Source organism: Ischnura elegans, chromosome 5 (genome assembly GCF_921293095.1).
Source record: "Ischnura elegans chromosome 5, ioIscEleg1.1, whole genome shotgun sequence".
Classification (NCBI taxonomy): domain Eukaryota; kingdom Metazoa; phylum Arthropoda; class Insecta; order Odonata; family Coenagrionidae; genus Ischnura; species Ischnura elegans.
Window position 1 is genome coordinate 26912763 of NC_060250.1, and position 23340 is coordinate 26936102.

Genomic DNA, 23340 nt, shown 5'->3' on the forward strand with positions numbered 1-23340 from the left:
GTGATGCGAACGAACATGAGCCAAAATTAATAAGCCTTCGTTTAATCTAACGCAGTACGTTACTCATTATGCCCAATTCGAAGAATCCACAGATTTGAGAGAAATTCGTAGGCCCGACGCGACGGCTGGCGACCCGCGGAAAGCAGTCAAAATGGGAGGTCATTGGCAACGCGCGTCGATGACTCACGAAGGCATAAGAGCTGACTGCGAGAATATTCAAGATACTCCCGAAAAACATGGAGGAAAGAAAACAACCTGACGCATGCAGAATTGCAATGGACTAGTTCGCCGCACAATGACTCACCAGTGAGGTCCTGCCGAAAAGCAAACTCGGCATCATAGATTAGAAGCGGTCAACCTCGGCAAACAGTATACCCTTTTCACATTTCCATTAGGCTCTGGGATTCAAAGGAAAACACCACTATGCAGCGCAGTAGGTTCCCGAAAGCATTACTCTCGCTTTTTTCCATATAGTTTGAATGAATTTTTCAAGAAGTACATGTCTTGGTCAAACCACTGCCTAACGTTTGACCCGTCGAAACCGATTCAATCGAGCAAGGATTAGTGCATCAGTAGCTATTTCTCCGATCGTAATTTGTTTCATCTCATCACCATGGAGTTTCTCGTCCGAGAGGAAGACTGCAGGGCCGCAATACAGAGTTATCTAGGGTCCAACAACTTCATCCTGGAAGACTACAAAGTGAAACCAGCGGGATCAAAGCACGTGGGCTTCATGGGAAGGCATTACATCCTCACGGCGGCCGTCCATCATGCCGGTGAGCTCAATGAGACTCACATGTTCGTGAAGCTGCCTCCAATCACGGTGGCGCACAGAAATCTCGTCCTGGAGCTGAAGCTGCTCCAGAGGGAATACACTGTCTATAGTTACTTGGTACCTCTACTGAAGAGCAGCCTACCACCTTCGACAAAGCTTCCCATTCCAAAGTGAGTATCGTTAACCTGTGTAATAACATTTTTATATTTGACTGAATGACACCTTTCATCTATAAACCTCGAAAATATAAACTTATTGTACTTGCGTTGAATTCTTTGGCAATATTCAAGTTTTCCCCATTCCGTGCTGGCCTATTTTTGAACTTTTTTTTGCTGTCAATCACTTGTATAATTACGTACGTGAATAGGATGATCTCTCCCGAAGAATACTTTATTATATGCGGAGAAAAATCTTTGAATCTCAGTATCATGAATTTCTTAAATATTGACCCACAAAAATACCATACCATTCTTCCCGTTGGTACCGCTGTGATGGAGAAAATAAGTCAATAATCTTCAAATCTCGTAGCTAATTTATGTTTCGCAAATATTGTCCCGCAAAATCGCCATATAAATCTAATCGTTATTTCCTATGTACTTCAGGAAATAACACGATGAAATGAACAATTAATTAGCGAAATTTCTTCAAGGAAGACGATGCTTATTGTGGTCTAGTATAATTCGCATATATATATATATATATATATATATATATATATATATATTGCCGCGGGAGAGATAATAGTTATGTTTTTCAACTTCTCCTTTCTAAATCCTATTCCTTTGTTTTCGTGGTCATCATTCTGCTGGGTTTCTTCTCATTTTAACGAAATCGTCGGGAAATACTTTCTCTTTCAACTGAATTTAATTATAAAATACACGAATTCGGCCGGCCTCAGTAATGTGGTGGTGTTAAGTCCTCTTCTCCTGAGCCCAAGGTCGGGGATTTGAGTTCCACCAGGGTGAAAAATATACGCTTCTTTGGCCATGGCTCTGTGTTCGTCCATACCCAAGGGCGGATTCAGGATTTTTTCTGGGGGGGGGGGGCAAACGGTCGGTCTTCTCATATTTGCGATTAAAAACAACATGCAACAATTACTGTACAAAATATTCTCTTAATTTTATTATAAAAGCTATTAATATGAAATTATATGATTGTGGCTCCGTAATACGCATAACAAAACGAACTTAATGATAACCGTATGAAAAATCTTGTCTATTTTTTAAGCGTCTGGGGGGAGGGGGGGCCCGTGCCCTCGTTTCTCCTCCCTAAATCCGCCTATGTTCATAACAGTTAATCGGTTTCGGCTACGAAGTTTGCATACATTATTATTAATTAGCACTTTTCCAAAACTGATCACCGAAATGAATTATTGGTAGATTACATAAAACCTCACTTCATTCCTCGATACATTAATTTCCGTAAAATTTGACCCAATGATGAGATTCCATTTTCTATTCAGGAGGAACAGGTGAAGTCGAAAGTACGGCATCTGAACTTAAGATTCACGCCATTCCTTCGAAAAGTTGCATTACAAGTGGCGTTAGCGCTCTCCGACCTCACAGTTGCTTTAACTGCCCCCTTACTCTATTCACGTACGTCTAGTTCATTCCCTTACGCTGCCATGTACACACCATCTTTAGTAATGCGATAACCTCACTCAGTTCTATAATCCTCTGGAATGATTAGACAGCTGAAGGTGGAGCCATGGTCATTGTAAGATCATTCAAATTTACAATTCCCCGACTTTTCCACGACAAAAGTTTCATTTTTCTTAACGTTTTTTAAGTCTAGTTTCGATGATAAAATTATTATTTATTCGACGATCATTATCAATTCATTATTTAGATCATAAGTATTTTACGGGTCAAGATAGGCTTACATTTAGCATTTTTCCGATTATCCCGGCCCGTTTCCAAAATCAGAGTTCCCTCTTCAATTCACAATAACGCCTATTGCCTTTCATTTTATCCAAAAATCCTCTTTTCTTCCTTCCTCTCCCTCGTTTAACCGATATTCTTCCATCTAACGCTGTCTTCAACATCCCTTCCTCGCTCAAAACTGAAACTGAAAGTCTGAAAGTGATCACACTCGAGACTGCCGGTGTATTCCCAGACCGCGACTAAGCAAGCTTCCACTTCATAAGGCCACTTCCACTTCATCCCTTCTGCTACTTCTATTTGAGTTTTTTAAACAGGAAACGGAAGAAATAAAAAATATTTTTTAAAGTTGGTGTTAAACAATGCGTTTATATTTTTATTTGAAATTTTTTACGATAAAATGGGAGCGTATAATACCTAATAAGAAATGCAATTATTTGGTTAAAAAAAGTCGTAAGGTTTTACCAATATCACCCTCTGCAGAAATTATTGATTTAAATTATTATTCACAGTTTAAACTTTGAAATACATACAGTCCAGATGTTCGATACAGTCCAGAAGTTGCAGAGGAGAAAGATATGATCGGATTATGAAATCAACCTCCAACCATGCCCCTGCTTTTTCTGTACCATTACCGGTAACTTGGAATAAGGACTTTCGGAAGGTCGTCCAGCTACACTCCTATATGTGTTGTGAATGTTTTTAATATAAAGACGACGGATGAAGTGAAATATTTCGGAGTTAAGATAACTTTTAACACATAGAAAAAAACATGTGTTGGAGCCCTAAAGAAGCTAGGATTCGTCAAGCGTGCCGTGGGAAGATTTTCGAAAAAAGAGTGAAAGAGAGGTGCTATTTCTCACTCGTTAGGCCACATTTTGAATACGCAGCCAGTATAAGGGATCCGGTGCAGAAGGTCTTATTCACGGCACTTAATAAAACGCAAAGAAAATCTGAGGTATTTGTCAAGAACTACTACGAGGGTATGGAAGCGTTATACAGAATCTAAACGAAATAGGCTGGGAGCCACTGGAAACTCGGAGGCTTCAAGCTAGGTTTAGATTGCATGGGCATTTAAGAATGAATATCTTTCCGAGCAGTACAGAGAACATCATATTAGGACCTTACTATATTTCCAGGTCCAACGGAACGATAAATTGATAGGTAGACATTTTGCCTAACGGACAGGTATAGAGATTAGTCTTTTACCAGAATAATAAGGAAAAAATAAAAAATAAGGACTCAGAAACAACTAAAAAAACAATAAGTGCTGCGTGGAACTTCGTGGGCGCATTTCCTCTTTTCGTTTGTAAGCGGCTGGTGTCTTAATAACCCCGCTACATACCTATTACGACGGCTGCTGGGGTAGTGAATAGATGTAGATGCAGAATCCAAGTTTTGAACTAGTAATTCGTGGAAGAAAAGAAAATTCGATCGATTGAGGGGGTGACGTGTTCTCTGACGTAATATAACGTATGGTTAATTTTTTGTGAGTTGTGAGCTAACCCCTGCCTCATGTTCACATGTGCCTTTGAGGTGGCATCCAAAACAACGAAATTCCGCGCACGCACGGTAAAAATACTCACCCCCCGCCAAAAACCTTAAGGCCTGGTTTCACGATACATTAACACGTACGGGTTAATTTCTAAATGTATGAACGCGTGAATGAACACGAAAATGTACCGTATAACCACCCAACTTGTGCGAATGCATGAACGGAAAATAGAACCTGTTCTAATTTGGTTCATGCATTCGAACATTTTCCGTTCCGGTCCACCAAAATCATTCACGCAAACGTACATTAACTTGTACGTGTTAATGTAACCAGGCCTTTCGAGGCAGTTCACAGGATGTTATATAGATGTAGATTTTGATTCTAATTACCTTGTTGAGGAATACCTACGCATGTGTTTTGGTTATTTGGATTTCTCTTTATCTAAAATTGATAGTTTGAGGTGTAACTTTGTGAAAGCGATTTATTATGAAAAATGTAAAAGAAGAAGCTTTGTGCTTTCACGTGAAATATTTATTCACACTTTCACACATTTTCTAGTATAATGTGTGAATAAATATTTCATGTGAATGCACAAAGTTTCTTCTTTTTCATTTTTCACTTTATCTGTCAAACACACCATTTAATTATATAACATCTCCATGAATGAAATTTCATCCAACATCATCTACCGTAACTAAGTATATTTATTTGCTAACTATGTAGTTGTAAAGAAATATTTTGAATTAACTCTTCAATAGAGGAGGCCGAACTGCTTAGGCTCAGCACATTATTATTAATTCTCTTGCATACGAAAAATTCCTTGACGTTCGCGATGGCGTTACTCGTCTAAAAAATAATTTATTTTTGAACAATTCAGTCCTCGGTTTTCTCTAAGACCTCTGGCTTGGGATTTGTTTCATAAATCATTTACAAATTGCCATTCAGCTATTTGAGATTTTAGAGATGAGTATTGCCTGGGTTTTAAAATGAAGACAGGGGCTTCCAAAATCTTTCACCATAAGTTAACTTAAAATCTGGCCATGGATAGCTCTGTATTTATCTATTTTCATCACGGGCCATCTAAACTTAGTTAAATTCAACTTAGGCATACATATCTAGGAATTGTGTAGTGATTGCAGTTTCTACGCGATAAATATATCAAGGAGATACCATCAAGAAAAATTAAGAAACGTCATGAAACTGGTAATTCCAGTTGAGATGTGATGGAACCCATCCATTATGAATATAAAAAAATCTTGCCAGTTCCACTAACCTTCAATAATTGACACTACGCGTTTCTAAGCCTCGCGCACACATCTTCAAGTGCGACGTACGTTCATGATTCACCTAAGAAAAGAAGCGCTATTTTCATGAAAATTTTCAAAGAATCTTTCTTCTACTCCTATACTTACTGACGTTCAAAAAATTGGACTTCACAGGGTGAATTTCAGGAAGATGCATTCGAAAATCAAAATTTTTATTCAGGCTCTAAATTCAGTGCTAGGCAAAAAATAAACATAGGAAAGATATGTAGTTCAAAAAAATATAGGTTCGGACAAAACTAATATTAAGTTTCCCCCTTCCAGCTACTTGGTTGCGTGGGAAAAAAGATTCTTTCTTACGAATTTGCGGCATGAGTGTATGGACCCATCTTAATAAAGTTTGGGATGCTTTTGTCTATGGAAATAATGTAGCCAAAACGGGGTACATTCACCACGAATGAAGGTAAAACTCTTTAATAATAAACCCATTGCACATAGTAAGTTGTAAGTTCATAAAAATCAATATTTTTCATGTATACTTATGATTAAATTTGGTTTCTATAGGAACACCCAGTAGATAATTACTTTTACCAAATGCTGATAGCTTCCTTGAGCTGTCTTCGTTTTGTGATTTGCAGTCAACTTTTCAGTAACTGGTCATGAACTCATGAAAAAAATATTTTCTTCATCTAGCCAACTTATCGAATTGTTGATATTCTTGTCACTCTGTGAACAATTTATGATCAATGGGTCCCATGCATATTTTTCCCATTTTTAAAGTTCCTCGAGAGCACAGTACTGATTTATGGCCACAAGTTGGTCAATAATGTAATTTTATTTACAAACAATTCCAGAAAAGTGAGAATTCGGGTTAATTTTATGATTTTAGACAACCATAGAATATGGGCAATCACTTTCATTCAAGTCCCTCTCCGTATCTTTCCAGGTGCTTCCTCCTTCGAGATACGGTACATCCGGACGCCTTCCCCGCCCCCGGATCCGAAGATGAAGAAATCATCATCCTGGAGGACGTCACCCGGCTAGGCTTCAAGCCCCTGCAGAAGTGCCCCCTTCTGGACCTCCCCCACTGCAGGGTAGTGATGAAGACCCTTGCAAAGTTCCACGCCGCTTCCATCCTCTACGAGCACACGATGGCCGAGGACGACAGAAAATCCCGAGATTCCCCAGACTCGGAAGCTAAAGAGGAAAGAAGCAATCGCAACCTGCCGTTCCTCGACGACCTCTGGGAGTTCGAGGCCGCAGAGACCGTCGTAGCCCCTTGCGTCGTCAGCGTCGCGACGGCCGCCGCCGAGATTTGGCCCGAAAGGTTCTTCGGCGAGCGGGAAACAGTCTCGGAGACTTTGCGAGAAGCTTGGCAGGCTATGAGAAGGGATTTCTCCGAACACCCCCGCGTCATGTGCCACGGGGACCTTTGGGCCAACAACCTGATGTTCGCCTACGACGGCCAGGACCCAACAATACCCGTGGACTGCCTCATGGTCGATCTGCAGAAAGTCTCCTATTGCCCTCCCGTTACGGACATTCTGCTGTTCCTCCACTCTTCCACGACTCGGCAGTTTCGGGATGAGAACGCAGAGTCCCTGCTGGATTACTACCACTACAAGCTGGGAGAGATAGTGGGGACGGAGTTGCTGGACGAGGTGCTGCCTTTATCGGCGTTCCTGCAGAGTTACGCGGATCTCAGGATGCTGGGACTGGTACTTTCCACGGCCTATCTGCCGGTCATCTTAGAGGAAAATGATGACCTCCTGTCGCGCGGAAAGCTCTCGCTGGACCCCTTAGATGTGAAAGAGACGATATTAAAGGATAGGGGTGAGAGAATCGCTTCCAACTGCAAGGCGAGCAAAGCGTACGCAGAAAGGATCATGGAGTGTTTCCAGGAGTGCTTCGAGAGCTTAGGATTGTGGGACTGATTTCGCATGCGTGCTTATTCCAACTTTTTGGCTGTGCCTTAGAAATTACTACTCGTCGTAACGGTTAATATTCGTTCGATTTCAGATGCTGATTTAAGTTTCAGTCATCTCTTAATTTTTATCAATTCAGACGTTACCATCATGCAGTCTAACTTCATATGCTTTTACAACTTGATTTCCCTTTCAGTCGTATTTTTCATATGATCTACTATCTCTTTAACATTTTACCAAATGACGCATTCACATTGCAATGTATTTTTTTGGGCCTCCTTAACATGCAGAAACCCATTGGTTTTTATTTTATACGTTATTTCTGTCCGTAGAGAATTTCTAAAATACTTATTTTATTAATATCATAAATTTGCCACCAATGTGAAAAATGTACAGAGAGTTTGTAATCTGAAACTTCGTAACAAATAATTTTTGTACTTGTTATTATAATAAATGATGCCTAATATTTATTTTCCTCTGCAACATGCCGTTCAATGACCGCTGCACCGGAAAATGCTGAAGTGTATGATGCTGGATGCTTATGAACTAAAAGGTATTTAAAAAGAATCGGTAGCCTCACAAGTCCCTCATGCTGAAATAATACTTTTTTCCTAAACGATATAGAAATTTTGTAATAATAATCGGTTAAGGACGCCCTCCCGATTTTTTTAAGATCGTATATTTAATAAATATTATAAAATTATTAGGCGCTTTGTATTCGGGTACAACGTGTTAGATGAGAGAACGAAAGTTCTAATGAAAATTCCGACTCTTTTCATAAATAAATAGTGTTGCTACTGCACCGATTTTAATATCATTAAAATTCAAGTCATGAGCGCAGCCATTTTATCTGAATCTTACACATTTGTCCTTTTGTGCAACGAAAATGTTGATCCTGATTTCTAGGTGAAAATACACTCATCAAACCACAAAAAAGAAACACTTTCTATTATTTTCAGAATAGCTCGGGCAACTTGTTAAATATATAAAAAAACAGAATTAAAAGATATTATTTCTGGAAATATTGAAAAATGATATGCTCATGAGTATTCAAGTTTTAAGTAATTTTCCTACTGTTTTAAATGACATTATCTAGTCATAATTTTAATATTTATCAAGAGGATACTCCAAACGCAATATACGTAATACAATAGGTTATTTTTTACTGAAGCTATTCTCCAATAAATAGGATGTTTTAAAATAAATAATTGAAATAATACTGCTCATCCATCAATAGAAAAAAATCCTCGAAGTCAATGATTTTAAAAAAAATTTATTCTGTTTCATTAAAAACCACGAGGAATGGCATTAGAGGTCTTAAGGGCACTGAATAGCTTTTGATTGTTTTCTATCAAAATAAAAATTAATTTGTAATCCGCTTGGTTTGGTTGATTAATATCCCTGGTCTCAGTTCGTTAATAAACATATGATATGTTTATTAAACAATGATTAAGTTTAAACAATTTTTTAAACAAATGAAGAAGTCCACTAATTACTAAATATGCGGACAAGTATCTTAAAAAGCCTTTTCTGTGCGGTGAAGTCATACGGCAAATAAATAGGATCACCCCAGATGCCACTTTAATACCGTACTCCATGAGGAATAGAAAATGGAAAGTCACACTTGGCTTAATTACTCCTGATAATCATTTAGGAGCTGAAGTATGAGAGAAAAAAGAAAGGTCTATTATCAGGTATTATTCTCTAGGAATTGAATATCAATAGGCAGGTGAATTACTTAATTTTATACATTAGAATTTTGGACTTAATTTTATACAACAGAATCAAAGTTAGTTCCCAGTTATGTCAATGTCATCCAGTGGTTCAGGTTGGAAGGTTCAACATTATGATTAAAAACATTCGAATGCTTCCCTTTTTGAGTTGTGTTAATCCACAGCATGAAATTTACTGCACATAAAATTTTTGAAGTTAAGTGATATGTTTTTAAAAGAAGATATTCTCATATGTAAGTCTAAAATTCCGATTACCTCATCCTACTATGTATTTCCAACGCATATATCTACGATTATTTCTTCCATACATCTGCATACTCGCCCGTAACACTACAAATCATTGAGATAATGTGTATTTTTAATTTAAAGGAATGAGAAAGTAAGAAAGGTAGATTGAAAAATTAAGCATCCTTTCAGTCTATCACGCGGCTGCTGATGATCAGCTAAAGACTCAAGGACGTCGCCTGGCCAACCGGTCGATCCCCATAATTGCTGACTGAAGCGTGACTCTACGCGAGCACGTCTTCTTTAATGAATTAGCTCTCAATATTATAATTGCAGTATCTTCAATTTGTGCCTTCCATTTTACAATAGTTGTCCATACACAAACAACATATCTATGGCTAAGTTCTAACTACACGTATCTCAAAATTTGTCCGGTTCGAGACAGGTATCTTAAAAAAAGTGTGATGACATTAAAAAAAATTAAAATTCAAGCAAGAAAACTCTTTGTTTGCAAATTTATGCTTCTTTTTCAGTGTTATGATTTTTTTGTTTTTCATTTCAGTGTACAATTTCAAATATATATCGTTTCTTTTGCTCTCCTGAAAAGTTGCTAATTTTGAGATACGTATTGTTATAACTTCGCTTTCGATCCATCGTCCATAGTAACAAGAGCATTATACTCCCAAAAAGCTCATCACCTAATCCCCATTCTCCAACCATCCCTATCAATTAACTCTCCCACATGAAATTCTTACATACCCATTTACTTTCTTACTCTCTTCCACCATGACTTTTTGGGACTTTGGAATTCTTGGGTCTTCCTCTTTTCCTTATGCCTTCCGGTATGCATTTGAAAATAGCTCAGGGCAGGGCAGGGCTCTCTTTTTCCCCATCCTTAGGATGCGTTCAAATCATAGTAATCTTTCATCTTCCAGATTCTCTACCACATCCTTCTTTACGTACTTGACTTGTCTTATTTCTTCCATCTTTGATTCAGGAGGATAAGCTTTATTATCCGCTTATAAAATATTGACCACACATAAAATATTTTTATTCATTTTCGCTTAACTTCCAAGCAATAAAGCTAAAAAATGATACTCATGTTTTAGCATGTATATCGTCTCGACATCCATTTGAAAACAGGATTGTATCCCTCAAATAATCAACAATCTAGATTCAATGTCATACACAGCGGCTAAAACATATTAAAAATAAACTGATATCCGCTAAAAATGAGCGTAATTCGTATGAATATCCAGAAATATAACTCTCAGACTGTGTCTTGGGAGAGAATTGTCTACGAATTGTTTATACTGCCAACAGAATAATGTCTTTTGAAATCTCTTTTGAAAAGCTGTGGCAAATGAAGTGTGTCAAATCGAAACTTGAAGCTTGTGCGCGGTGGAAGGGCACAATATTAGCAATGAAAACCCTTATAGTGACTTCCACAATTTATTTAGAAAATTACTTCCGGGTTCGGCTGACAAGGTATTATTAAATACATAAATACAAAAAACACTGTAGTATTTTTAAATAAATTATGGAAGTAACAAAGTATTTTCATTGCTAATGAAGTTTTTTAACCTTATGATTTCACTATTTAATTCAAATGAAGATGGTAAGATTACTTGATGAGTATATTTCTATAAAAAATATTACTTGAGTGCAATGGTGCCGTACGCTTTTTTAAGGTAAAAAACACTGTGGGAAGGATTGCAACCTTCTAACAATGAGAATCGAAGATAGTTCAGCGAAGGTCTTACAGAGTCGACAGTAAATTATTTGGCTATGGAAAATCCTTCTCTGGTTGGAATGTTTCCCTTACTCGAGCAACTCTATTTATGGCACGACAATTTTAATGATCTAAGAGAACCGGAACGCCTCACTCGATCGAGGAGTGGAGATTTGTCGTAGTTAATGCCCACAAAGAAATATGGACAGCCAGAGAGAGCAAATGACCGATAAGCTATTCTCTCATAGAATCCACAAAAATGAAGCCAAGTCATGGGAGAATTGCTCCAATAAACCATTTCGAACTGATTCTTTCCTGAAGTGAATGATACTCACTCTTTCTTAAAACGAGGAGGTAATATAAATGACAGTAAAGGTCGGAATTCGTCTTATCTCTCAACACAGCATTACCTAGCCCTGACATTCGCTCCGACACATCGCCTGAAGGCAACACCAGGCATACCCATAAGTTTAAGTGGCTGTAATAGCAAGTTTGAGAGTTAATCCCCCAATTTTTGTGTTCAGTGAGCAGCATTCACGGGTTGAGTCAGCTTCTAACTTTATCTTTACCAGCACCTAGGCATGCACGCGTTGAATTCACCAATTCTTGTAATAAATATAATTTCGTGAAGAGAATTTTTTTAAGTTCAAAAGACTTAAATAATTCTGCCGACATAATTAGCGAGATGTCGGTCCATTTGAGTACGGAAGACTGCGAGACGGCGGTGAGGAACTTCATGAGATCCGCCAATTTTATCCTCGAGGACTACAAAGTGAAACCATTGAGCGACAAGACAGTCGGCTTCATGGGCCGACATCTGAAGTTGACAATCACCGCCAGTTGCGGAGGCGTCATGTACCAGCTGCCCTTCTTCGCCAAAATGGTCCCCATCACCAAGAGCCACAGATCGTTCGTGGTCGACTTAAACTTTTTCAGCAAGGAGGTGACCACCTACAACACCCTCGTCCCAAAGTTCAACTCGTGCCTGCCGTCCGGAATATCATTCCCCGTGCCGCAGTGCTTCTTCATTCGCGGCACGGTGGTCGATTCCGGAAGCATGCCCACTCAGGGGTCAGAGGACGAGGAGGTCATCATACTGGAGGACTTGACCAGTAAAGGCTTCCGGACGTTGGATCACTTCCCACCTCTGGACGTCGTCCACTGCGAGGCAGTGCTCAGAGCAATGGCCAGGTTTCACGCCGCCTCGATCCTCCTGGAGGATTCCTGCAGGAAAGCGCGCCCGGACGACTTCGAACCGGTGAGGGATCTGTTCTCGGGGATCAAAGAGAACTTTCTGGTCGAACAGAAGGGCCATGTGGGGTACGAGTGGGCCAGGAACAGTGCGGAAAGTGTAGCCACGGCCGTGTTCAAGATGTGGCCGGAGAAATTCCAGGACACGAGTAGGGAAAAGGTGCTGGAGACCCTGATGGGAGGCTGGAGCAGGGTGTTCGAGATGGCCAAGACCTCGCCGGAGTACCCAAATGTCGTCTGTCACGGTGACTTGTGGACAAACAACATAATGTTCAAGTACGAGAGGGACGCTTCAGGTATGAGGGAAAACCCGGTAGACGTGGTGTTCGTGGACCTGCAGCTGGTGCGATATGCCCCTCCCATCTTGGACATCCTGCTCTTCTTACACGTCTGCACCAGGAGGGAATTCAGGGATCGGCATATCAAGGATTTCCTCAAGTTCTACTACGGTGCCCTGGGGTACTACGTGCCGGAGGATACCCTCAAGAGGTTCATGCCGTTCGGGAAGCTCCTGCAGATGTGCGACCGGTTCCGGGACTTCGGTCGAGTGATGAGCACGGCATATCTCCCGATCATCCTTGCGGAGAGCGACCTCCTGGTGGCCAAGAGAGAAAAGACAGACGAGCCGCTCAACATCGACGAAGTGATGTTGGCAGACAGGGGGGAACAAATGGCGAGGAACTGTAAGCGAAGCAAGAACTACAGTGAATGGATAACCAATAGTTTTCAAGAATGTCTCGTGGGACTTAATCTGTGGAGATGATTCAAATGAGAGTTCCTAATGCTGTGAACATTTTCTTCATTATTAAATCATATACGTCTAGCTTGGAGCTTTATTTTAATTGAATACCCGTTATAGTACCAAAGGGTACAACCGATGTACGCGAAGAATCAATTTTTTTAGAGAGTAAATAAGGAACACTTGTGCATTTCATGGAAAAAATGTTACAAATTAAGTATTACGTCAGTTCTTAGAGTATTGGCAACCACAAAAGCTTGTGACACGCTGTCGCACTCATGGACTTTCACTCAACGACTTTTTCACGATGTTTATAGTATTTATCTGGAATTTTAGCTGTCACTCACTCACATAGTTGTTCAACCCCAAGGTTTGTTTGGATAGGTGAAAGTAGAGCTCACCCCGACCTAAAACAAAGGCGTGTGAATTTCACACATTCAGGCAGTTCCTTTACCTGTACTTCCGAGGTTTTTATTATTATTTTTTGCTTGCCAATAAAATTATCATTCTTAAAACAAATGATAGAATAGTAATTTCAGAATTCGAATACCACTTCATTAGCTTAAATAATAGGGTGGGCCAAAAAATAAATTTTACGCAGGATTAAAGTTTCCCTGGGCGGGAAAGAAGCGAAATTATATAAGGGTCTCAGATACGAAATTTTTATCAAAATCGGATATTGCAAACTACTGCCACCCGACCACTAAAGTTTATCGTTTTTCGAATATTTAGGTGGAATTTGGAGGCAAATACCTATAGAAATAATATCACTACAACTTTAATTTGAAGAAGTTTAATGTTTATCTAAATAATGTTATGTTTTTACGATTGGTGAGTCGAGTGTAAGTCGAGTCGTATGCGTCGTGAGTCGAGTAAATGTCGAGTGTATGCAACCCGCAAGTCACCCAAAATGTCTGGTTGCGTCTGACATCACCACACATTTTGCCTTTTGGAGGCCGAATTTGCGGTAAATTTACTACTTTTTCACATATTATCTGTATTTAAATGCCTCAATGACCGTTTAGAGAGAATTAATTCCCATATTGCACCGTTACATTAGTTAGCTGCGAATTAAATGAACAATTTTGATGTGTAAATGCATATTTGAGGATTTATTCCGACTAAAAAAATAATTTGCTCATTAAGATACTCCATTAAAAAACCTTGTACAGCTCTCGCATGCATCAGCATCACTTCACTAGCATTGTGGTGGTATATACCAGAATTCAAAAACGAGAAAATGTTTAATTGGTTACAGGGCTGGACAACATTTGAAATGCAAGTATTTCAAACTAAATATTTGACATACATTTGTAATTTGTACTTGGTATTTCAAATACACGGCCTGAATGCATCTTGTATTTTGAATTTCAAATACAGATTGTTGGTATTTTTCCATTCTAAATAAAAAAATGCATTTGTAAAATGCTTTTGAAGTAGCTCTGATACCACTTCCGTGACATTGTGCTTCAGGAATTTCTTCGTTTTCGTTAGAATCGTTTTCTTCATGTTTGCAACTATCCATAAAGTGCCTAGGCAGGTTATATATATTTTTTTTTAAGATCTCTTGGTTTCCATACAAATGTATTTTGTATTTTAAGAGGTATTTAAAATTCTATTCTGCAGTTTTTTTCAAATATTCAATCATAAGTATTTTCTATTTTACATTTCAAATACATTTGGAGCAGTATTTTGGGTTTCAAATACATTGGGAGCGGTATTTTCTATTTCAAATACTCTTCGGCCTGTATTTTGCCCAGCCATGATTGGTCCGCCCGAGTAACTCTTACCCTACTTCCCACATCAACCTCCAAGGAGGCGAGTGCACCTTGAATAGGTAATTTTACTTTCATATTCATAACAGTACTTAACTTACTATTTTTCTTTAACTTTTGGATGCGATTCGAGCTTTAAGTATATGAATCCAATTCCAATCCTCCCGAAATATCACGCGGATTTTGAATCAACCGTAACAATGTAACCAATCGATTATGCTTTTAAATGGGGAAGTATGAAATTAAAGCAAAGTCTCTTCCTCAATAATACATTCCAAAACATTAACTTTCCCAATTTGGGTCAAACTATTCACTTGTTTATCCATAACCCTACTCAAACTTGCCTAATACGTTAATAGTGCAAACATTCCAAGTTGAGTAATTCGAAATATTTTCAGCCCCTTTAATCAATCATACCAGCGGCGTAACTATGGGGAGGATTAGTATATTTCTACTTTTCCTCTTCTATTCTTGACCTTGTTCAATTAACTTTTTATGGTGTTTCTTGGAATTTAGGTCAATTGAAACCAAGTTATAGCCAACGTTTCGATTTATGTAAAATCATCCTCAGGGCTATGAAAGTGAAAACATGAACAATATAAAATACAAAGATGACAACGATATACAATATTTTTACATAAAAATGTTACGATCGCGTTTTTTATACAGTAATATAATTTAAAGTATACACATATATATATAAGAACAGAATGGAATACACAAAAAAATTTTGACATACCTCTTAACTTTGTACATATTTATTGATGTTGTGTTACTAAGGTATTGCCACACCTAGTTACCATTAATTTTGATTGTAGATTGGATAGATCCCCTCCCCCCCCCAAAGGCTCAGAGAAATAAATAATATTCAAAACCATTGTCTAGGTTTGACTTATAATAACTGCATCTACTTTAAGTTATTTTTTTAGTGCCAAAATGATGTAAAATGTATTGGCATGTCATTTTTTCCCGAGCCCCCTAAGGGGGTAAAGGGTGTCGCCACCCCAGGCTTTCTCATCCCCACACCCCCCAAAGCATATTCCTAGTTACGCCACTGAATTATACTATTACTCGCCTCTGATCTTCCTCATGTATGAGTATCAGACTTTTCCTGGAAGTGATAAAAATTTTCATTGAATGATAGCGTGAAAAGATAATGACATGCGCCATTCAGGTATTTCACAAATTGTATTGAATTAATGGCAGAAGGAGGATTTGAGCTTCTATACCACATTCCGCTGCTCTGACACAACTGTAAAAAATAGCTTTCTTCGATGAAGTCGTATTTATTTTAGAGGAATTAAAAAAAAACCTCAAATGCTCTATCTTATCAATTCTCGTCATAAACTCGGCATCCGGTTATTTTTTTTCTTTGCTTTTTACTCTTAATTTCCGTGGAACAACGCCTCCAAAAACCTTGAAATAAGAACCTCAAGTACAATCGTAAAAATATTAATTCCAATGGTATGATTCAGTATGTGGAAACATCAATTATCGCATATTCTTATATTAATTTAGGGAACGGAGAGAATATTTAATTTGAAAGAATTTGTTAACGATAATAGCGGTGCTAAGGTTCACATTTCAGCCATATCACCATGAACATGATGTTACGCAGTTTTCAAGAGAGCGGGAATTCGATTTTTTTTTCAATTGAAGAGTAAGTAGATATGGATGAAATAGAATAGCTTCCCCTTTGAATATGTTTTTGTTGCGCCAATGCATGTATGATCAAATTTGCGATTTCGGGAAGTCAATTATTCTATTTTCCTTAGGACCTCATGATATAACGGCCCATTACAGCGCGTACATATTTTCGACCTAATGACCATTAATGATTACCCAAAAATACGTTAAACGAAACCGCACACGCCAAAATGAATATTAAAACCCGGCAATTTGAAGGATTACGCCAATCTCAGAACTTAAACTGTTTTTAGTGAGATTTTCGCGGACGAAATCTTTTCCGATTCATCACTGGACTACTTTACACTGAAACGATACCTTTCACAAGTCTGGGCCGAGAAATATGATTTTTGAAAGAATTGTTCGATGTTAACCCTCCCCCTTTTCCCTCTCCCATTAACCCCTTGGGCTTTGGGGATGAGGGTTCTTCGACCAATACCGCCAACACTCGTTCAAAGAAAAACTGTACCAATTTTCATGCTTACCTCATCAAATACCATGTTTAGCTCAATGCTTTTAAGTATTTTTCAATTACCGCTAGCATCTCACTGTCATATTATATTAATAGCATATTTATTCAAATTTTTATAGGTATCATGATTTTATTTCACGCCCTCCCCCGGATTTAGCTCAACAAGTGTTTTGACTCGACATGAAAATTATAACCTGTTCAATACGGCTAATACGAGCGATATGCTACATATTGAGATGTTTAATTTTGCTAAAGGAAGGAAGCAGGACGAATATCATCTCCTATTTTACGAAAGGAGACATTTTTTATGAATATTTTGATTAGAATGTTAAGAAATTAGTTACGATAAGATTACATAGAGCATCGTAATGTCTTTTGCAGAAACATGGTATGTAGGGAGGAAGGACGAGAATGGGAGGTAATAGTTTTTTTGAGCGTACAAAGGGGAATGGAGGCATTGAAATTGACGAATTGGTCTCCTCTCCTCCTATTGGTCACCAAAATTTGCTTTTAGGTAGGAGAGAGTTCGTTACTTTATTAAAAATGATCTTCCAAATTATTTAAGAGAGGTAATGTTTGATATTTTCATCGTGCAGGAACTCAGCAGAACCCCGAGGAGTAGGAACGTGGGAATTTATAGGAGACGACAGGTATTCTTTGTTAAGGTCATTTCCGCCATGAAGCATTAGAATTATGGCGCAAATTGCATTGCGCCATTAACAGGCAAGGGTAATGACGAAAGGTTGGAGAGAATCGCAGCGTGACCAGTTGCCTGCTCTATACGAAATACACCAAGGGGATCCCGACTTAACGTCCCATCGACGTATGGAGCGCTGAACTCGAACAAAGCACTCAAGCAGGAATCGGGAAACCTCAGAAAAATCTCCCTCACTGCCAGAATTTCGCTCCCAGACCTAAGAGATAGGGAGCCAGCAATAAAGACACCACAACAACGCCATCCCCACGAATTACTATGGAGGTAATTGCATGGGGAAGCTGAAGTCAACAATTAATGTAAAGGAGAATGCTGAACAATTGAAGATGGAAGGGAGCAGAACAGAAATTTAAAAAAATTAGATTAAGAGAAATAAGACCTTACAGGAGAATAAAATTACAGGGAATATTATTGATTGCTGTTATTAAAGGGTAGAAGCATAAGATATTTTATGGAAACCTCTAACGGGTATAACTGAATGAAAGGATTATCTGAAATGAAGTGAACAATGTCGGCTATAGTGAGCTAATATTTTCGCTCTGACTTCCAAGTCTATCAATGTCTCTCAATTTAGTATTTCCCGTCCATGGCTGATAGAAGAAAAGTACAGCCACCCCAGAGATGAGCGTATTTTGCCAGTTCACAGCAAAATAAACTTGCCATTCTATATCCTTACGATGAAAGATGCACCCCTCATTCAGGAGATAAATGACATGCATTTCCCAAGCTTTACATTTAACGCTTGAATAAACGTAAAAGATGCCCCGTCACGCTGATGAATACTATTGCTTCAGGTTGGAAGACCCCATTTGCAATTGAAAAATGATTCACAGACTATATCATACACTCAAGTTTTATCTCAGCACCTACCGCATTCCATTTATCCTTGCGGACTTTCATTAGCCTGAGATAATAGCAAAATAAAACTGCAGCTAAAATAAATAACTTTGGATACTTTCATTTCAATAGAAAGGGAGTCAGTAATGTAAAAAATTGGTAAAAGAATGCGAAAAATCGGTATCGGTCATGTAATAATGATAATTGAAATAGTTTCCAACGTCATTTTACACACGAATAAATGTTCATGAAAATGAATATTCGTTCTTTTTAAAAATATAAATTTCAAACTACACGCAAGATACTATACAGATAAACACATGAGAATTCAGCAACTGTGAAGTGACTCAGGCAATTTTTATCAGAGATGAAAAAATGGAATGAGTCGGACATCCACAAAATATCGATGAAAAAACTATCAGCGGCCACAATCTTTGGATATAGATGAAATGCGTGAGAATAATCGCTGAATTTGACCAGTTAATTAGATAACGACACAGACTGAAACCAACGGTGACTTCCTTTTTAGTCTTCCCCTACATTACAGACGAGCCGGTAACTGAGTGCACAAAATGGAAGCCGTGCTAAGAAGAGAAGACTGCGTAACCGCGGTGAGGAACTATTTGGGCACGCCTGATTTCGTCCTCGAAGGATACCAAATTAAACCCTTCTCCGACAAGACTGTAGGTTACATGGGACAGCATCTGAAATTGACGGTCTCCGTTCTCTTAGACGGCAAACTTCAGCACATCGTCTTCTTCGTGAAGCTCATCCCGATCAGCGACGCTCACCGTTCCGTCGTTGTCGAGATGAACCTCTTCGGCACCGAGGTGACGATCTACAACAAATTTGTCCCCAAGCTTCAATCGTGCCTCCCCGCCGGCACGGAGTTCCCCGCGCCGAAGTGTTTCTTTGCGCGCAGTTCAATGCGTGTGGATGTGGGAGCTCCGGCATCCCCAGGAGCACAGGAGATCATCATCCTGGAGGACATGTCGGTTAGGGGCTACCGGTGCAGGGACATCTTCCCCGCCATGGACGTCCCGCACTGCCAAGCTGTGCTGAGGGCCATGGCCAAATTTCACGCTTCGTCCATCCTCTTAGAGGAGTCGTGCAGGAAAACCCAGGTGGGAGACTTCGACCCGAAGAGAGATCTTTTTCCGGAGATAAAAGAGAACTTTTTGGTGAACGAAGCTGGTCACAAGGGATACGAGGTCGCCAGGTTCGATGCGGAGAGCTTGACCTCGGCCGTGCTCCAACTGTGGCCTGAGAAATTCAATGGTTTGAGCAGGGATACTGTCTTCAAGGCGGTGATGGGCTTGTGGGATAAGGCGACGGAGATGGTCAAGCCCTCAACGAAATACCCGAACGTCGTCAACCACGGTGATCCATGGTCTAACAACATATTGTTCAAATACGACAGGGAAGAAAGTGGACGGGAAATTCCAGTTGATGCAGTGTTGGTTGACTTTCAGGTACCACGCTACTCGCCGCCCATACTGGATATCTTGATCTTCCTTCACGTCAGTACCAGAAGGGACTTCAGGGAACGCCATCTCAAATATTTGCTCAAGTTTTACCACGAGGCTCTCGCGGAACACGTACCAAAATACTTCATCGAGAAGCGACTACCTTATGAGCGGCTCCTGGAAATGTACGACGATTACGTTAACTTTGGTCGCATCCTTGGGACCGGTTACGTTCCGATAGTGGCATCGGGAGTCGATGAATTGAAAGACACAGAAGCAAAGATGGAAGAGGCTGTGGATATCGACAAGACTATATACAGCGATAGGGGAGACCAAATCGTGAGCAACTGTTTTAAGAGCAAGGTGTTTAGAGAATGGATAACTGACTCTTTCCAGGAGTGTCTCGAGGCGCTCAATCTATGGGATTAAGGCAGATGTGAGTCGTATTTCACATTATTTTCCTATTTTGTGCAATTCGGTATTCGTGATTTAGTAAAGCAGCTCATTAAATTGCCAACACTGACTTTAATATGCTTTTTTCAGTGACCTACTTTTTATCCCTACCTGCATGTAACACTAACAATAAGCCAAATCTTAAGAAGACAGGATAAATACGGAACACCACATTTCTGGAGCATTAATCAGATACGAATTGCATTTTCATATCGTCGTTGCAAAGACTTTTGTTTCAGGTCAGAGCATTTTACATCATAAAATAAAAACTACGATATAACACTTTTTGACAAGGAAAATATTCAACTTATAATTTTAAGTGATTTTTAATTTGTAAGTGATTCAAGCTTAAAAACAGTAAAATATAAATAAAATAGTCGAAATTATGCCTATGGCCACATTGGACCAAGTAAACCAGTGTCCATTGCTAAACCATACTTATACGAGATAAAAAAATATTGTGTTTATAAAAAACAGGCTGTAAAAATCCATTGCGATAAAATATTGTCACATAAAAATGAAATAGTAAATTACCCCAGATTTCCTACCCATTACAAAGTAAATATTACCAAAGGTGTTTATGCACACAAAAATTATCTTTGTTCTAAATTTATTTTTTAAATTTCTATGTTTTTCAAAAATTTGAAGACTTTCTTTTAGGTAAACCCGCGGCCTGGCTGGTGGCATGCTGTTGCGTAGTCTTTCACTGATTTATACAAATCGAAATCCTAGATTCCGAGCCAGATCCGCCGAACTAGTACCCGATGCTTAAAACCATTACTGTTAACAAGGCTTAATTGATTCAAGGTTCACGGCTAAAGGTTGGATGTTTAGGCGCGTGTTTATTTGGTAAAGGTTAGAGTCCAGGTCAATATGAATGATTACTGCACTTCGGAAGTTTAAGGACCTTGAGAGAGGCAACCTAATCCGTGAAAACCTGTTGCAACCACTGATCTCGAACAGTGGCGTAACTATGGGGTAGATAGATCCCCCCCACCCCTCAAAGCCTCAGAGAAATAAAAAAAATATTTAAAACTACTGTCTATTTTTGACACATAATAACTGTAATTGCTCAAAGTTGACTTTAAAATGCCAAAATGATGTAAAATTTTATTTCCAGGTATGCAATTTTTAAAAATTTTTCCAGGACTCCCTTTCGTGTGGGGGGGGTCGCAACCCCAGCCCCTCCCATCCCCCCCCCCCCCAAAGCATACCCCTGGCACCCCGGTTACGCCACTGATCACGAACACTACATCCCTGACTGTTCAGAATATTGTAATCCTTCATCATGTATTCTCAAATGCAAACTTCGCTACCGTTAAAACATTTAAATGAATCCCATTCGGCAGATAAATAAGGAGTAATATCTAGTAAATCTGATTTTTCATGCAATAATGAACCATTTTTGCCGCTCTCTACGTAAGAACGTTGTAGCGTTTGATATTTATGTTTATGCTGTGGCTAATATTATTGATTTCATGTTTATGTTTAATTTGATGTGGATGTTTAATGAATAGTGATGGAATGTTTCCTAGGAATTGTTGAGAGGAGAGAGGGGGTTCTTGAGAGGAAACCCAATGAAATGGGAGCTGTCAGTAGGAAAAAGGGAAAACAAAATTGTAATTTGAAAGGAATAAAGAGGTCTTTTGAAGAAACAATTTTCTGAGGTTACACCATGCAAAAGCGATCAAGGTGGCTCCGCAGTACCTCAGAGACGAGGTCAAAATTGCACCCCCAACTTCATTTTTACGCCAGAGAATGGAAGAAGTAAGCAAATGAAATATTTTTAAATATATTAATAAAATTCAGTGTATTTTCCTCTTTCGTGAGCATTTCATTTGATGAAAATAAAAATGTCAATGGAAATAAACTACATGGATGAGAATGCTATCGTCATAGTAAGCTAAACAGATCCGTCACGTAAATTCAGATTTTGCCATTTTTATCTTAGTCGCATACCTGAAGGCCATCAATTGCTCTTGTTTATGATAACCCATCACGTCTGGAGTAGACAAGCATCGGGAAGGTGTGTTAAAAAAGAAGCTTCTTATGCTTAACCTTGCTATCATCGGGAGCTGAAACCCGCAGTCAGTTAGTCGACGGGAATATTGCCGCTGATAAAGACGAGGTTTTGAAATCAAGAGTTCGTATCTTAATCTCCCACCATTCCACTCCCTTCAGAGCGCTTCCACTATCGGATAATCAGTTCCCATTCCAAAATATGAAGTTATTTCTTATTCTTCATATCTCCTTGCATTCAATTTTTTCGCTTCATAAACCTATGGCCAATATTTGTACATAACAGTGAAAGAATAAAATGGATCACGTTTGTTGAATACAATTGATTCACGGTTAACAAATAATAATAATTTTTTGGATTAGCAAACAAAAATGTTGGCTCCATTTCACATACTTGATTTGGCAGATAAAAATTAATCCCAACCCGCAGTGTTGTAGAGCTGATTACCCATCGCTCTATCACAAGAACACATGTCATTTCCATACACTGTCTAAAAAAAACATCTTCAAAATACTTTACTTTTGGATCCTTTGGAATATCCTTTCTTTGCGTTTTTGAAGACGTTTGTCTTTATACCCAAAAATACATCACTCCAACGTAAATAAAACGATTTCTAAAATTTGGATTAATTCAATTTTGTTTACAGATAACCTTCAAGTAAACAATAACGAATTAAATCACCAACATCTGTATACAAGCATTCCAATCCCAAGAAAGCAATTTATTGTCACTATATGAAGCAGAAGAGCATAATAACCATTTATTTTACTGTTTAATTCTCCCTAAGGTAATATCCGGCAATAAAAATCATCGTCCATTGTTATAAAGTTTTTTTTAATCTCCAATGGTGCATGACAGCGCTACCAATATTTATAGTGATCGTAAAGTTAACCTAACGA

General features: G+C 38.8%; 3 protein-coding genes across 3 annotated transcripts; all 3 read left to right on the plus strand.

The window, feature by feature from the left end:
* The first annotated feature begins 311 nt into the window (after positions 1-311).
* LOC124159801 lies at positions 312-8006 on the plus strand. Its single transcript, XM_046535719.1, has 2 exons — positions 312-945; positions 6359-8006. The coding sequence occupies exons 1-2, from the start codon at positions 614-616 to the stop codon at positions 7344-7346; spliced, it is 1320 nt and encodes a 439-aa protein (XP_046391675.1). The 5' UTR covers positions 312-613; the 3' UTR covers positions 7347-8006.
* Positions 8007-11428: 3422 nt separating this feature from the next.
* Positions 11429-13101, plus strand: LOC124158619. Its single transcript, XM_046533790.1, has one exon. It carries the CDS (start codon positions 11713-11715, stop codon positions 13039-13041), a length of 1329 nt encoding a protein of 442 aa, XP_046389746.1. The 5' UTR covers positions 11429-11712; the 3' UTR covers positions 13042-13101.
* A 5908-nt stretch (positions 13102-19009) lies between these two features.
* LOC124158622 lies at positions 19010-20742 on the plus strand. Its single transcript, XM_046533799.1, has 2 exons — positions 19010-20404; positions 20512-20742. Exon 1 carries the CDS (start codon positions 19075-19077, stop codon positions 20395-20397), a length of 1323 nt encoding a protein of 440 aa, XP_046389755.1. The 5' UTR covers positions 19010-19074; the 3' UTR covers positions 20398-20404; positions 20512-20742.
* The last annotated feature ends 2598 nt before the right edge of the window (positions 20743-23340 follow it).

Excerpts from the sequence above, each read along its gene's own strand:
- LOC124159801 (XM_046535719.1), top strand. The coding sequence starts at position 614 with ATGGAGTTTCTCGTCCGAGAGGAAGACTGCAGGGCCGCAATACAGAGT. Across the intron at positions 946-6,358 it reads ACAAAGCTTCCCATTCCAAA|GTGCTTCCTCCTTCGAGATA; the intron begins GTGAGTATCGTT and ends GTATCTTTCCAG.
- LOC124158619 (XM_046533790.1), top strand. The coding sequence starts at position 11,713 with ATGTCGGTCCATTTGAGTACGGAAGACTGCGAGACGGCGGTGAGGAAC.
- LOC124158622 (XM_046533799.1), top strand. The coding sequence starts at position 19,075 with ATGGAAGCCGTGCTAAGAAGAGAAGACTGCGTAACCGCGGTGAGGAAC.